Source organism: Pipistrellus kuhlii, unplaced genomic scaffold (assembly GCF_014108245.1).
Source record: "Pipistrellus kuhlii isolate mPipKuh1 unplaced genomic scaffold, mPipKuh1.p scaffold_m20_p_156, whole genome shotgun sequence".
In the NCBI taxonomy this organism is placed as follows: Eukaryota; Metazoa; Chordata; class Mammalia; order Chiroptera; family Vespertilionidae; genus Pipistrellus; species Pipistrellus kuhlii.
In genome coordinates this window covers 21311-37419 of record NW_023425467.1, presented here as the reverse complement: position 1 = coordinate 37419, position 16109 = coordinate 21311, and the positions used below count along the sequence as shown (strand labels likewise).

Here is a 16109-nt window from a genome sequence, read left to right as displayed (position 1 = left end):
GGTCATCACAACATGAGGAGCTGTATTAAAGGGTCAAGGCTTTAGAAAGGCTGAGAACCACTGATTTAGAGGAACAAACAGAAGAATACATTTCTCATCTAAAGCTACTCAAGACACAGAGAACTCCCTCCGAGTATAAAGGATGAATTACGCTGAGGTACAGAAAGAACCCTAACTGGTGTGGCTCGGTGGATAGAGCGTTGGCCTGTGGACTGAAGGGTCCCAGGTTCATTTCCGGTCAAGGGCATGTACCTCGGTTGTGGGCGCATCCCCAGTAGGGAGTGTGCGGGAGGCAGCTGATCAATGTTTCTCTCTCATCCATGTTTCTAACTCTCTATCCCCCTCCCTTCCTCTCTGTAAAAAAAAAAAAAATCAATAAAATATGTATTTAAAAATAAATAAGTAAAAGGTAAAAAGAATGAACATACAGCCCTGGCTGGTATGGCTCAGGGGATAGAGTTTTCCCCCATGGACTGAAGGGGCCCGAGTTTGATTCCGACCCAGGGCACATTCCTGGCTTGGGTGCATGTGGGAGGCAACCAATCCATGTCTCTCTCACATGAATGTTTCTCTCTCTCTCCCTCTCTCTCTCTCTCTCTCTCTCTCTCTCTCTCTCTCTCTCTCTCTCTCTCTCTCTTCACCCCTCCTCCCTTTTACTCTCTCTCTCTCTCTGACAATCAACGGGGGAAGATACCTTCGTGTGAGGATTAACAACAACAAATGATGAAGCTGAATACAACTTATGAGTTGGCAAGGAAGCAGGGGAAGTGGAAACAGGTACCCCCTGGTGGCAACGTAACAGGTGAAACCGCCTTAGCTATGGTTTTCCCTCTCCGAGTGGGATGGAAGGGATGGATGGAAGGGGGGAACGGCGGAAGGCAGAGTTTACTTCTAAGTCAGTGTGGCTCAGCTGGTGGAGCCTTGTCCGGTGCACCAAGAGGTCGCAGGTTCCGTTCCGGGCTCATGCCCGGGTTGTGGGCTGGATCCCCAGTAGGGGGCGTGCGGAGGCAGCCAATGGATGTTTCTCCTTCTCCCTTCCTCTCTCTCTCAAATAAATAGAAACATATTTTTTTAAAAAACACAAAAACAACAAACCAAAAACTTAATTTTATTACTATAGATTATGGCCGAGGATACAGAATGACGAGGGTTTCTGTATGTCCAGTCGTCTCAGCCGCCTGACCCCCAGCCCCTCCTCCCCCAGGGAACAGTCCTCCTCCAGGCTCTGGCCGGCCGGCCTCCTACACGTTCACCGAGGCTCAGTCACAGGCTCCTGGGGGCTCCTCGGCCGGGACAGAAGCTGCCGCCGCTGCCTCAGACGGTGTCTTCCGTTTTCCATCAGCACCCGACCCCTCCTGGGGGTCTTCCGTCTTCGGGGAAAAGAGATGGGCACTTACTGCTTTTTAAAATATATATTTTTTTATTGATTTTAGAATATATTTTATTGATTTTTTTACAGAGAGGAAGAGAGAGTTAGAAACATCGATGAGAGAGAAACATCGATCAGCTGCCTCCTGCACACCTCACACTGGGAATGTGCCCACACTGAGGTACATGCCCTTGCCCGGAATCGAACCTGGGACCCTTCAGTCCGCAGGCCGACGCTCTATCCACTGAGCCACACTTGTCAGGGCGAACCCACAACCTCTTGATGTACAGGAAGACCCTCTTAGCAGTTGAGCCACTGGGCCAGGGAAAAGCACATGTTTTTAAACGCGATGCTCACTGGCCTCCTAACTGGGAGTCGGGGCACCCCTGTAGCCAGAGCAAGGGCTGAGCCAGGTGGCAGCAGGGCAGCCAGGGCTGAGGGCGCTGCTGGGGAATTCCGGTGGGGAGAACTCACCGAGAGCGACGAGCTTTCCTGCTGGGACAGATCTGCACTCGAGGGAAAAAAACACAGACTCAGTTCTCAGCCGCAGGAGTCCAACCACCCTCTTTCTATCCAGAGACTCTCTCCTGGGTCCTGTTATCACTTACCTGAGTCCTCTTGCTCCGGATGACTAGTTCAGAGAGAGAGAGGGAGAGAGAGAGAGAGAGAGAGAGAGAGAGAGAGAGAGAGAGAGAGAGAGAGAGAGAGAGAGAGAGAAACATACATTAAAGTATGGGCTATGGCCCTGACCGGTGTGGCTAGTGCACAGAACGTCGGCCTGCGGACTAAAAGGTCCCAGGTTCGATTCCGGTCAAGGGCCTGTCCCTTTGTTGTGGGCACATCCCCAGTGGAGGGTGTGCAGGAGGCAGCTGATCGATGCTTCTCTCTCATCGATGTTTCTAACTCTCTATCCCTCTCTCTTCCTCTCTGTAAAAATCAATACATTAAAAAAAAAAAATAAAGTATGGGATATGGCCCTGGCCGGTGTGGTTCCGTGGATAGAGCATCGGCCTGCAGAACAAAGGGTCCCGGGTTCGATTCAGGTCAAGGGCATGTACTTGGTTGCGGGGTCCTCCCCGGCCGGGGCCCTGATAGAGCTTGTGCAGGAGGTAATCAGTCGATGTGTTTCTCTCACATCAATGTTTTCTCTCTGTCTCTCCCTCTCTCTTCCACTCTCCCTAAAAATCAATGGGAAAATGTCCTCGGGTGAGGATTCACAAAAAAGATAAATAAATAAAATATAGGCTATGGAGATTTTGGGAGGGATGGTGAGGATGTTGGAGAGGCGCGGAGGAAGGTCGCAGCATAGACGGGGAGAGGGAGTTGCGAGGGGGGAACGTGGTGGGGCTGGGCATGAGCCGTGGGGTCTGTGTGGTGGAGTCTCTGAAGGAAGGAGTGTGCGACTTTCAGGTACATCTACCTCTTGGTGGATTCCCCATGGGATGAGCCTGTAAAAAAACACGGGGGAGGGGGAGGGATTTAATCTGACGAGCGACTCCTCCCCTTCACTCCCCTTCCCCAGCGGTTTCAATGGGTGTTTCCGTGGACTCACCACTCTGACTGCGCCGGTAGATGAGGAAGACCGTGGGGAAGAGGAGGAAGATGGCGAGGCAGCTGAAGGCGGTGACGAAGATGACCCTGCTGTCTGGGGGGACAGGAGCGGGTCAGGGCCGGTTTCGGAGACCAGGTAAGAGGAGGCAGGGGTAGACAGCGCCTGGGAAGGTGCTTGGGCATTTCTTTAATTATCATCAGCTTGAACTCAGGACGATAGGCAGAGCTACGTCCTGGGAACATGCTTCCCCAGTGAGGCTGGACATGTTATCAGTACTTTTAACTTTGTCCAGGTGATACATATATATACTAGAGGCCCGGTGCAGGAAAATTCCTGCAAGAATAGGGCTTCCTGCAGCTGTCTTCACCGCCCTGCCTGCTTCCCTCCCTTCTCCGCCACCCGCTTGCTTCTCTGCAGCTTTGCTCCCTTCTGCAGCGCTTGGCTTCCTTCTACACCGTCTTCAGTCTTCGCTCTGTGCCTGGATACGCAGATTAACTGCCATCTTTGTTGGGTTAATTTGCGTACTTGCTCCTGATTGGCTGGCAGGCGTGGCTTGTGGGCATAGCGGAGATACAGCCAATGTGCATGCTTCTCTTTTATTAGATAGGACTAGAGGCCCAGTGCATGAAAATTCATGCACTGGAGTGGGGGTCCCTCAGCCCAGCCTGCCCCCTCTCACAGTCCAGGAGCCCTCAGGGGAGGGAGGCAACCCCGTGATCAGGGGGAGGCGACGTCCCCATCACACCTCTGCTGCTGCCACTGCCAGCAGCGCAAGGCTCGGGCAGCCCTAGGCAGCTTGGCAGCTGCCATCTGAGGCTTACCCGTGCCTCAGGCCCACCCTGGGTGGCTGGGGTGGAGGGTGGGGGGCGGCGGAGGGGACTGGGGTACTCAAGGCAGGCGCCCTAGTGGACTGAGGGGGATTGGATGCTGCCATCTTGTGGCTGTGGGTGCCACCATCTTTGCAGGCGGGCAGTCAATTAGCATATTCCCTCCTTATTGGCTGTTGGTGCTGCCAACTTTGCAACAGCATGAGGGTCAATTAGCATACCTCCTCTTTATTAGATAGGATATTTTAAAAATATTTTTATTGATTTCAGAGAGGAAGGGAGAGGGAGAGAGAGAGATTGAGACATCGATGAGAGAGAATCATGGATCAGCTGCCTCTGCACACCCAATACTGGGGATTGAGCCTGCAACCCGGGCATGTGCCCTTGGCCAGAATAAAACCCAGGACCCTTTAGTTCACAGACAAAGCTCTATCCACTGAGCCAAACCAGCTAGGGCTAAAATATATTTTTTATTGATTTCAGAGAGAAAGGGAAAGAGAGAGAGAGAGAAACATCAATGATGAGAACATATCATTGATTGGCTGCCTCCTGCATGCCCCCTACTGGGGATCAAGCCCACAGCCCAGGCATGTGCCCCACTGGGACCGTTATACCCACACTTTCTGTGGCTGCAATTGCTCTCCTGTCCCTTCTCCCCGTACCTCATCTGACATTCCGTGGGTGCCTTCATGCTGTTCAAGACTTAGTTCAAACATCACCTCTGTGCAACCATATGCCTGACGAACTGTGACCTCCTGGCCCAGAGGTCAACACTCAACCATTGGGGTGACAGTGGTTCACAGATGATGCAGGTTTCTGGTGTACAATTCTGCAGCACACCATCTGTGTGGTATATTATATTGTGTATGCACTACTCCAAGGCAAGCCTCCTTCCATCACCACTCACCCCCCCAACCGTCTCCTACCTTCCCCCACCTCCCTTTTAAGACAGTAGGCCCTAGCCAGTGTGGCTCAGTGGATAGAGCATTGGCCTGGGAACTGAAAGATCCCAGGTTTGATTCCGGTCAACGGCACATGCCTGGGTTGTGGGCTTGATCCCCAGTGGGGGATTTGCAGGAGGTAGCCGATCCATGATTCTCTCTCCTCATGGATGTTTCTCTCTATCTCTTCCTTCCTCTCTGAAATCAATAAAAATATATTAAAAAAAATAAAAGACAGTAGGTATTGAGCATTCTCACCCAAGGTGGGGGAGGGGGGAAGGAGGAAAATATATGAGGTGAGAAATGTGTTCATGAGCTCCATGGGGGAAACCCTTTCACAACGTATGCTTATATCACATTAAATATCCTACCATTTTATTGTCAGCTATACCTCCATAAAGCTGAGGGAGGTAAGACTGCTAAGGTGGAGAGAGGAGAAACCATGGCGAGTGCTGGCTCCAGCACCCAGTGGGGGGTCTGCCTGCCGGTGCGGGATGAGGGCGGGGTCCCACCCAGGTGGGCGGGGTCCCACCCAGGTCCCGCCTGCACCCACCTCCCTCCGTGACAGATGCTGTTGTCACTCCCTCACCCATGTTCCCCGACTGTTTGTCATTTTCACACACCACAGATCACGCCTCTTTCCCCTTCCTACGTGAACATTTGCATCTGGAAGGATCCCAAACGCCTTGGCATTTATGTGCCTAGAGCAGCGTTTTTCAACCGCTGTTCCGCGGCACACTAGAGATGTTGCCTGGTGTGCCGTAGGTGCAGACAAGACAAGAATTTTATAATTTTTCACTATTTTGTTTACTTAATATTTCATAATAAAGTAATTATAAAATACTTTCTTTGTGTTTATTTGATTCCTATTCAAGAGAATTACTTTATATATAGTCAATATAGGCACAGAGTTAAATTTTTTAACATTTTCTAATGGTGTGCCTCGTGATTTTTTTCATGAAACAAGTGTGCCTTTGCCCAAAAAAGGTTGAAAAACACTGGCCTAGAGGTCCCTCCCTCCCTTCCCTTTCCATCTTCCTTTCTTCTTTCCTTTTCCTTTTCTGCTCCCTTCCTCCCTCCCTCCCTCCCTCCCTCCCTCCCTCCCTCCCTCCCTCCCTCCCTCCCTCCCTTAAATCTTCACCTGAGGATATTTTCCCAATAATTTTTAGAGAGAGTGGAAGGGAGGAAGGGAAAGAGAGAGAGAGAGAAACATCCATGTGAGAGACACATCGATCCGTGGCCTCCTGCATGTGCCCCGACCTGGTCCAGGGATCGAACCAGCAACCAGGTATGGGCCCTTGACCAGGAGTCAACACAGATACATGCCCTTGACCACGCCCTTCGGTGCGAGGGCTGGTGCTCTAACCACGGACCCACACCAGCCAGGGCAAGGACACCCCTTTAGCAAGGACTATTCTCGCTCCCCAGCCTCTGGTGCCTGTGACCTTCTGTCTCCTGTGCTTTCTTGTGGGACTGAGCAGAGGGACGGACACATCCCACCGTTGCTTTGCCTCTTTCCCTCCAAATCCCCCTTCCCTGCTCCCAATATCACTTTTGCCGTCATATTTAAGGATTTGCTTCTGGTGGCACCGAACCCAGGAGACCCTCAAAAGCGACAATTCTACCAGGGCATCCGCGAGGCCGTAGGTGCACGGGCAGGAACAGCTAGTTGTTCCTGGGCCCTGGATGGAAGCAGAGAAACATCGGCCCTGCTTATCCTTTTTCTTCTCCCCCGCCCCCTCCCTCTGCAGCCTGCAGTTCCTCTCACTGAGCAACGTGCTAGAAACGAGAAGCAGATTATTGCAAAATTGTCCCCCTTCTGAGGGCCCCGCAGTCCAATGAGCTGGGTTTACCCCGAGATGTCCACACATCCTGGTCGAATTTGCACTAACGGCCGAAGTGAAATGACAGAGAGTCTATGCAGCTGGAGCAACCTGATGGAGCGATGGGACAGAGTGTGGCACAGGCACCGGAAAGGAAGTGACAGGCCCGAGGGAGAGAGAAAGCTGGCCTTGTGTCTCAGTTACATGGTGAAATTCCTTATCAGTCTGCAAGGATGGGAGCGCAGAGTCCCTTCGGGCAGCCTCCAGGCAGGCATACCCAGGTTGTGGGCATCATATCTGTGCTTAAAGATCTGTTATTCTGTTTAGAATCGTAGTGGTTCAGCTGTGGCTGGTGTGGCTCAGTGGAGAGAGCACCAGCCTGTAGACGGAAGCGTTCCAGGTTCGATTCCGGTCAGGGGCATGTACCTCGGTTGCAGGCTCCTTCCAGACCCGGGTTCTGGTTGCAGCTCGTGCAGGAGACAACAGATCAATGTGTGTCTCTCTCACATCAATGTTTCTCTCTCTCTTTCTCTCTTCCACTCTCTCCAAAGATCAATGGGCAAATATCCTCGGGTGAGGATAAACCAGTAAACCAATAAAATGCTCACCTCCCATTATTGTAGACTGGAGGCCCGTTGCAGGAAGATTCCTGCAAGAATTGGGCTTCCCTCCCAGCTGCCACTTCCCCTTGCTTTCCCTCCCTCTTCCTTGTACACTGTCATCAGTCTTCCCTCCGAGCCCTGTGTATGCAAATTAACCACCATCTTTGTCGGGTTAATTTGCATACTTGCTCTGATTTGCTGGTGGACATAGTGGAGTGGTGGTCAATTTGCATGTTCCTCTTTTATTAGCGTAGATAGAAAAAAAAAGGAATAAAAAAGAATTGTGGTCCTGACTGTTTTGGCTCAATGGATAGAGCGTCGGCCTGCAGACTGAAAGGTCCCAGGTTCGATTCCGTTCTAGGGCATGTACCTTGGTTGCAGGCATTATCTTCAGTGGGAGATGTGCAGGAGGCAGCTGATTGATGTTTCTCTCTCATTGATGTTTCTAACTCTATCCCTCTCCCTTCCTCTCTGTAAAAAAATCAATAAAATATATATTGGATACATTTAAAAAAAAGAATTGTGGCGTTTTAAGTATGAACTCAGGAAGTAGATGTTAAGAAGTGGCATGCACACCCACTTGGCTGGCTATAATACAAGGAAAGGAAGTTAGCGAGGGTTGGCAGAATGTGGAGATACCATAGAGGGAGCCATGTATATGGCGGGAAGGTAAAACGGCCCAGCCACTTTGGCAAACAGCCTGGCAGGTCCTCCAACAATTAAACACAGAGTTACCAGTTCTACCTACTGGTGGGTAGAACTTAGTTGAAGGAGAAACTAGGACGCTTGCACACCCTGTTCCTGGCGGCACTGAGCCTAAGACCTGGCCAGATAGCTCAGTTGGTTAGAGCAGTGGTTGGCAAACTCATTAGTCAACAGAGCCAAATATCAACAGTACAACAATTGAAATTTTTTTTTTGAGAGCCACATTTTTCAAACTTAAAGTTCTTCTAATGCCACTTCTTCAAAATAGACTTGGTATTTTGTGGAAGAGCCACACTCAAAGGGCCAAAGAGCCACATGTGGCTCATGAGCCACAATTTGCCAGTCACTGGGTTAGAGCATTATCCTCATACTCCAAGGTTGTAGGTTCAATCCCTGGTCAGGGCAGATATAAGAATCAACCAATGTGCCCTAGCCTGTTCAACTAAGTTCTACCCACGAGTAGGAGGAACAAAGTTGATACCTCCTACTTTGTTCTTTCTCAGGATGCTTTGACATAGAGTGCCAGCTTGCAGACTGACGGGTCCCAGGTTTAATTCAGGTCAAAGGCACATGCATGCCCAGGTTGCGGGCTCGATCCTCAGTAGCAGGCATGCAAGAGGCAGCCGATCCATGATTCTCTCTTTCTATCTTTCTCTTCCACTCCCTTTCTCTTTGAAATCAATAAAAATGTATTTTTTTTAAAAAAAGAATCAACCAATGAATACATTAATGGAACACTAAACTGACGTTTCTCTCCCTCTCCCTTCCTTTTAAAAAATCAATCCATCAATAAAACTACCCAAAGCCCTAATTTTTATAAACATCCCTGAGGACAGAACCTTAGGCAATTCTTCATGGAAAAAGCAACATCAGAGAAAAAAGAATTTAATATTCCCCTATTGTTGATAACTTTCAAGTGTTATAGTGACCTTGATCATACATATCGCCAAAATACCTCAAATTTTTGGGTACTGATCCCGGGCCCCAAACCAGTCACATAAACTCACCCAAAGTTTTTCATTAATGAAAGAATGGAGGCCCAGTGCACGAATTTGTGCACAGGAGGGGTTCCTTGGCCTTGGCCGGCTATGGGGGCTGATTGATGGGGGCTGATCGAGGCTGGTTGGCCAAGGGGAGGGACCTTGGGAGGTCCCAGTTGTGGGAGATTGGCTGTGGGAGCATACTGACCATCATGGGGCAGCTCCTGCGTTGAACATCTGCCCCCTGGTGGTCAGTGCACATCATAGCTACCGTCCCGTCCTCTGGCTGTAATGGTTGTTTAGGCTTTTATATATGTAGTTGGCAGACAATGCACCTCGTGATGTATTAAATCGCCAGGATTTTGGATTAGAAGTCTTCTCCCCCCAAATGCAGTAGTTCCTCTCAAAGCATGAGAAAGTGGGCGTTACGGTTCCCCCTGGGCCTTTCGATGAACAGGGATCCCCTGCCTCGGGAGGCGGATATCATCGGTAAAAAACACCTGTAATCATCTTACCTATTTTTGCTGAGGGAGCTCCAGGTCTGTCGTGGTTATCTAGAAAACAGGACGCAGAAAACACAGTCATCGCAATGACATGGCGATCTCGGGGGCGTGAGTGCTCATGTTCTACTAAAGGCCCGCAAGGCAGAGAAGAAGAGAATCTCACTGGGCCTCCGAATGAGGGCCAGTATTACTCTTAAAACGCCTGGAGTTTGATATGATTATTTCAATTTTAATTGATTGATTTTTAGAAAGAAAGAGAAAAAAACACTGACTTGTTGTTCACCCATCTATGCATTCATGGGTGCCCAGACTGGGGATCGAACCCACAACCTTGGCATATCGGGATGATGCTGTAATCAAGTGAAACTCATCATTGATGTTTCAATCTCCCCCTCCCTTTCTAAAACTATATTTTTAAAAAATGAAAAAAATAAAATTAGGGAGTGTTGATACCTCCAACTATAATATGTTCATTTTCAGGATGCTTTAATACCGTCCCACTGCCCTGGCCAGGTAGCTCAGCTGATCAGAGCGTCGTCTGGGTACACCAAGGTTACACGTTTGCTCCCCAGTCAGGGCACATTCAAGAACCAACCAGTGGCCCTGACTGGTGTGGCTCAGTTGCTTGGGCCTTGTTTCATGTACCCAGAGGTTGCTGGTTCAATTCTGGACAAAGGCACATGCCTGGGTTATAGACTTAATCTCTCATAGGGGGCATGCAGGAGGCAGCTCTCACACTGATGTTTCTCTCTCTCTCTCTCTCTCTCTCTCTCTCGTTCCAATATTTTAAAGAATAATTTAAAGAATAAACTATTCTTTAAAAATAGAGAATAAAGGTAAAAACAAAAAAAACACACACACACAATAATCCACCAATGAATGCATAAATAAGTGGAACAATACATCAACATTTCTCCCCATCTCTCAAATTAATAACTAAAGACTAAAAAATAAACAAATAAATAAATAAATAAAACACTGCCCCACATCATTGAGACCCACTCAGATGCCCTGATGACAAGCTCATCCCCACACTCAGTTCCCATGTCCCCATTTCCCCACACTCGGGGTGTGGCACCTGTCTGTCTGTTTCCTGGATTCCTTCTTCCCTGCCGGGTCCCCTCACAGGAGAGGGAGCATGTGCTCCAGGGAGAAGAGCCCAGGCTGGCTGCTCACCTGTGACCTCCAGGCGCAGGTGCTCGCTCTGCTCTGACCACACGTGGGAGCCCGCGGTCTTGTAGGCACAGAAGTACCTCCCGGCGTGCTCGGGCCCCAGGTGCGTGAGGAGGAATCCGGCATCGTGTCCCGCTGAGCTCCACTCCCGCCTGTACCCCGGGGCCTGCCACTTCCCCAGCATGAACTTCACGTTCTGCAAGGGACCCTGACACTTCAGGGTCACGTTACCGCCGCGTCTGACCACTGATCCCGGCAAGGCATGGAGCGAGGGTCTGGGGAGGGTGTCTGGAAGGAATTCAGGGTTAGGTAGATTGTTTATCTTTTTAGTTTTATTTTCCAACTATAGTTTACATTCAATATGTTAGATTAGTTTCAGGTGTACAGCATGTGGCTAAACCATCCTATTTTACTTTTTAAATTTATTTTATTTTATTTTTAATATATTTTATTGAGTTTGTACAGAGAGGAAGGGAGGGAGATAGGGAGTTAGAAACATCGATGAGAGAGAGTCATCGATCAGCTGCCTCCTGCACACCCCCCACTGGGGATGTGCCCACAACCAAGGTACATGCCCTTGACTGGAATCGAACCTGGGACCTTTCAGTCCCCAAGCCGACGCTCTATCCATTAAGCCAAACCAGTTTCAGCTAAATTTATTTTTTACAGAGAGGAAGGGAGAAGTATAGAGAGTTAGAAACATCAATGAGAGAGAAACATTGATCAGCTGCCTCCTGCACACCTCCCACTGGGGATGTGCCCGCAACCAAGGTACATGTTCCTGACTGGAATCGAACCTGGGACCTTTCAGTCTGCAGGCCAATGCTCTATCCACGGAGCCAAACTGGTTAGGGCAACTCTATCATTTTTTTTTTTTTTTTTAAGAATAGATCATTGATTCTTAGAGGAAGAAGGAGAGAAACATCAATGTGAGAGTAGTAGATCGATCAGCTGCCTCCTGCACCCCCCACTGGGGATCGAGCCCATAACTAGGGCAGTTGCATGACTGGGGATTGAATCAGCAACCCTTTGATATACAGGATGACATACAATTAACGGAGCCACACCAGGGCTTGACTCTATCTTGATGACCATGAACACACTCTTGGAATTCAGAGGATTAAAGGGAAAAGGTCATATGACTCGGCCATAAGAAAAAGAATGAGAATTTACCATTTGCAACAACATGGGTGGACCTGGAGGGTATGATGCCAAGTGAAATAAGTAGACAAAGACAAATACCATACGATTTCCCTTATATGTAGAATCTAAAGACAAAATAAATGAACAAACAAAAGAGAAACAAACTCATAGATCCAGAGAATAGACTGACAGCTGTCAGAGGGGAAGGTGTTGGGGGACTGGATGAAAAAGATGAAGGTATTAAGAAGTACAAATTGGCCAAAACCGGTTTGGCTCAATGGATGGAGCGTCAGTCTGCGGACTGAAGGGTCCCGGGTTCGATTCCAGTCAAGGGCATGTACCTTGGTTGCGGGCATATCCCCAGGAGGGGGTGTGCAGGAGGCAGCTGATCAATGATTCTCTCTCATTGATGTTTCTAACTCTCTATCCCTCTCTCTTCCTCTCTGTAAAAAATCAATAAAATATATAAAAAAAAAAAAAAAAAAGAAGTACAAATTGGCAGTCACACAACAGTCCCCAGGATGCAGAGTACAGCACAGGGAATATAGTCAGTAATATTGTTAATAACTGTGTATGGTGCCAGGTGGGTACTAGACTTATGGGGGGGTCATTTCATCTATACATATAATAAAAGGGTAATATGCTAATTAGATCGGGTCAACCAGACATCTTTCAGTCATCCTGCCTTCCTTCCAGACAAAGCCATGGTGGTGGGGGCCAAGGTGGTTAGGGGCGACCAGGCTAGCAGGGGAGAGCAGTTGGGGACGATCAGACCAGCGGGAGGGAGGGCCAGTTAGGGGCAATCAGGTAGGCAGGCAGAGGAGTTAGGAGCAATCAGGCATACAGGCTGGTGAGTGGTTAGGAGCCAGCAGTCCCGGATTGTGAGAGGAATGTCCGACTTCCAGTTTAGGCCCGATCTCTGCAGCATTTGGACATCCCCTGAGGGGTCCCAGATTGGAGAGGGTGCAGGCTGGGCAGAGGGACTACCCCCGCCCATGCATGAATTTCATGCACTGGGCCTCTAGTAAGGTATATAAAAGTCTAATCACTATACTGTACACCTGAAACTAATGTAATATTGTATGTCAACTGTACTTGAAAAAATATTTTTTAAAAAAATCATGGGACTTGGGATATAAAAACAGAGTTTATGTGAAAGACAACTCACCATTCTTGTGCTCATCATCATAGCCCAGACAGAGCCCTGGAAGAGAAAACCTCATGAGAGACACATGATGTGCTTGTCTTGAAGTACAAATGAGGCAGATGCTTGGCTAATTAAAAAAAAAATGTATATTTATTAATTTCAGAGAGGAAGGGAGAGTAGAAACATCAATGAGAGAGAATCATTGATCGGCTGCTTCCTATATGCCCTCCACTGGAGATCAAGCCTGCAACCCAGGGGTGTGCCCTGACCAGGAATCGAACTGTGATCTATTAGTTTATAGATTGATGCTCAACCACTGAGCCAAGCCAGCCAGATTTGACTAATTTGTTAAACATGGGCTGTGTTCCTTCCAAGTATTTCCCTGTGCATTTTTTGTTTGTTTTTTTGTTTTTAACTTTAATTCTTATCCCATTCTTTGTCCTTCAACAGAAGTTATGTTTCTGGAGAGCCTTCTAGGAACGCTTTCAGATAGATTGCATTGGAGATTGTAACAAAGCTTTTATGATGAGGACTTCTTTTGCCACCTAGAAATCCTTGATTCTTAAATCCTTGAACCCTGACCTACGATTTTCTCGGGTTGCGTTGTTTATCCTTACCACTTTCATGCTGCAATGGTTATCTGATCATGGCGTGTCAGAAAGAGTTTTCTCCCTCCACCACACGGAGAGAGTTTGTGGTACAAGAACTGAAAATGGGGAGGGTGAGGCCAGTCTCTTGACTGCCCAGCTATTCTGCCCCGCAGCTGGAGGTCCAGGGAATGGTGTCTAGAACCACCTCTGAAGTTCAAGTGGGTGGGGGAGAAGATTACCCCACAGGGAAGGGCTGTACCCAGAAGGAGGAAGGAACTGGGGCAGATAAGTCCTGGTATCCTCCTCCACACACCCAGCTCACCCAGGAGGAGCTGGGGCTCGGGAGGTGGAGCTATCGGTTCAAAGTTGAGAGTCCAACCCCAGGTTATCATCCAGGTCGTTCTATCTGCAGGCTGTGGTCTGTTTGCATTATGCTCAAGTGGAAGACAATTAAAACCAGGCCGAGAATAGGAAGTTTTCTTCTTTGTTTACTTTAAAAAAAATTCTTTTTGTTAATCCCCACCTGAGGACATTTTCCCATTGATTTTTAGAGAGAGGGAAAGACAGAGAGAAACATCTATGTGAGAGAAACACACGGATTGATTGTCCCCTTCACGAGCCCTGACCAGGGCCCAGGCCAGGGAGGAGCCTGCAACTAAGGTAACCTGCCCTTGACCTGAGTCAAGCCCCAGGGACCCTTCAGTCTGCAGGCCAACTCCCTATCCACTGAGCCAAGCCAGCTAGGGCAGAAATTTTCTTTTTAAGCACCATCCCTAGGCATTGTTCTTCCCTCTATTTCTGTTTTGTACCCAAACCCATTGCTTCTCACATCCTGTGGACCCTGCCCCTGCTATCTGCCAATGGAACATTCATGGCAAGACTGCAGTGTGAGGGTCCATGTTTGGAGATCCCATCCGAGCGTGGAATTTCTCAGCTGGCTAAACAGAGGGCGTGGTCCCCACAGACTCTGAGCCTTGGGTTCCTCATCAGCTTGTGCTAATATTAGAATGCAGGCATGTGCACAGCCCACAGAACTCCGACAGGTGGCCTGTATCCAACACGCAGGCGTCATCAGTCATTTCTGTGTTTGCCATGTTTCCCATGATGCCCCCTCCTCCACCCTCTCCACCAAGAATTTTCTCACAGATCCAACCCCATCCCTCCCGGTCCTGGATACTCACCGAGGCAAAGCAGGGACAGGAATCCTGTGATCATACTGTCCCTTCCGCCCAGACCAGGGTCCCGGCTTCAGTTTTGCAGTTAAAAGAAAGAAGTGGGAGCTTGGGGTGACCCAAGCTCTCCAGCTGCCCACCGAGCCAATCCCAGGATGTGTGGGGAGATGTACCGTTATGACCCTCCGGTTCTGCACACCACCTGGTGTGCAGTTTCCTTCTCGCAACCCACTCAGGAAGCCAGAAGCCGTCAATGACAACATCTTCCCCATAGACCGGGGGTGTGTGGCGACGGCTCCGCCCACCCCAAGGTCTGGCTCTTCTCCTTTGAAGTCCTGCGCGAGACATTTCTTTTTTTTTTTTTTTTTTGGAAATAGCAAAATAGGAAGTGGTATACAGAGTTCTTCTGGTGCTCTTGGGCCAAGTCTGGACGGGCAGCAAAAGTAGGGCGCATGGTCTCCTGCAGGCGAGCAGAAGTCACCAAGCCTCCCACCCTGCTCTGCGCATGCGCGCCCCTCAACACAGGCTGCCTTCCACGCATGATCACTCTGGGAGTCCAGAGCGTGCTGTGCGTGCAGCGAGCGCCTCCAGGGATCTGTGCGTGCGCTCTGTCTGCAGGCACGTGCTCCCCTGCACGCTGCTGCTCCTCACGCACGACGTCCTCCAGGCAGGCACGCAGCTCCCACGCAGTCTTCTACACACCAATCACAACACACGCTGCTCCCACCTACGTAAATACGTTCCCCACTCACGCAGGCTGTCTCCCAGGCGCTCACCTGGCTGGCCAGTCGCCTCAGCGCGATGCCTCGGTCAGCAGCGTGCGCAGAACGTGCGTGCGTGCACCTTCTGGAATCTTCTAGGCGCTCCGTCTGCGCATCTGTTGTGCCTGCGTCTGTTCTGGGAGAGGCCTGGGAGTGGGGTCCGTGGGCCAAGGACCCCTCCCCACACCCCCACACACACCCCACAGGCTTCGCTCACGCCCTGGTGAGGAAGCACAGCAGCCCCAAAGGTGAGTACCGCCGTCCTCACCAGCTGAGGGGGGGGTCCCCGGGGAAGACCGTCATCCCATCATGGTGGTCCCGCTAACTTCCGGTGGGCTTGTGGGGCGGCCCAGGCACAGGGTGGAGGGCATAGGGGGCGGGGGGAGGGTGGGCAGCGAGGGGGCAGCGGAACCTGCTTCCGCTGTCACCGCCTCTGCCTGGCCGGAAGTCAGGGGCTCTGTGATTTTAGGTCGACGGAAAAGTAGTATCCATTAGGTGTTTAGGCAACAAGAAGGGTTTATTCTGGTTCTCGCCGGTTTTTCTGTGGTTAGAGCGTCAGCCCGGCGGCTGCAGGGTCGCGGGTTCGGTTCTGGTCAAGGGCATGTACGTGATCCCGCCCCCAGTCAGGGCCTGACACATGGATGTTAATGTCCAGTGCCCTCCCCCTTCCCCTCTCCGCTCTCTCTCAGAATCAATGAAAAAAGTATCCTCTGGTGAGGATTAACAACAAGAAAAGAGGATATATTCTGTGAGACGGAAGGGGTGCATCTTGCCCTAGCCCCGTGGTCAGCAAACCGCGGCTCGCGAGCCACATGTGGCTC

General features: G+C 49.9%; 1 protein-coding gene across 1 annotated transcript; it reads right to left on the bottom strand.

Moving 5' to 3' along the window:
* Nucleotides 1-1082: 1082 nt before the first annotated feature.
* On the bottom strand, nucleotides 1083-14850 carry LOC118719728 (V-set and transmembrane domain-containing protein 1). Its single transcript, XM_045582256.1, has 9 exons — nucleotides 14537-14850; nucleotides 12787-12822; nucleotides 10479-10763; nucleotides 9315-9353; nucleotides 2922-3014; nucleotides 2790-2817; nucleotides 1978-2000; nucleotides 1844-1875; nucleotides 1083-1370 (listed from the first exon to the last, which is right to left on the bottom strand). Exons 1-9 carry the CDS (start codon nucleotides 14568-14570, stop codon nucleotides 1260-1262), a joined length of 681 nt encoding a protein of 226 aa, XP_045438212.1. The 5' UTR covers nucleotides 14571-14850; the 3' UTR covers nucleotides 1083-1259.
* Between the last annotated feature and the right edge of the window lie 1259 nt (nucleotides 14851-16109).

Excerpts from the sequence above, each read along its gene's own strand:
- LOC118719728 (XM_045582256.1), bottom strand. The coding sequence starts at position 14,570 with ATGATCACAGGATTCCTGTCCCTGCTTTGCCTCG. Across the intron at positions 12,823-14,536 it reads CCTGTCCCTGCTTTGCCTCG|GGCTCTGTCTGGGCTATGAT; the intron begins GTGAGTATCCAG and ends TTTCTCTTCCAG. Across the intron at positions 3,015-9,314 it reads AGCTCCCTCAGCAAAAATAG|ACAGCAGGGTCATCTTCGTC; the intron begins GTAAGATGATTA and ends CTGTCCCCCCAG.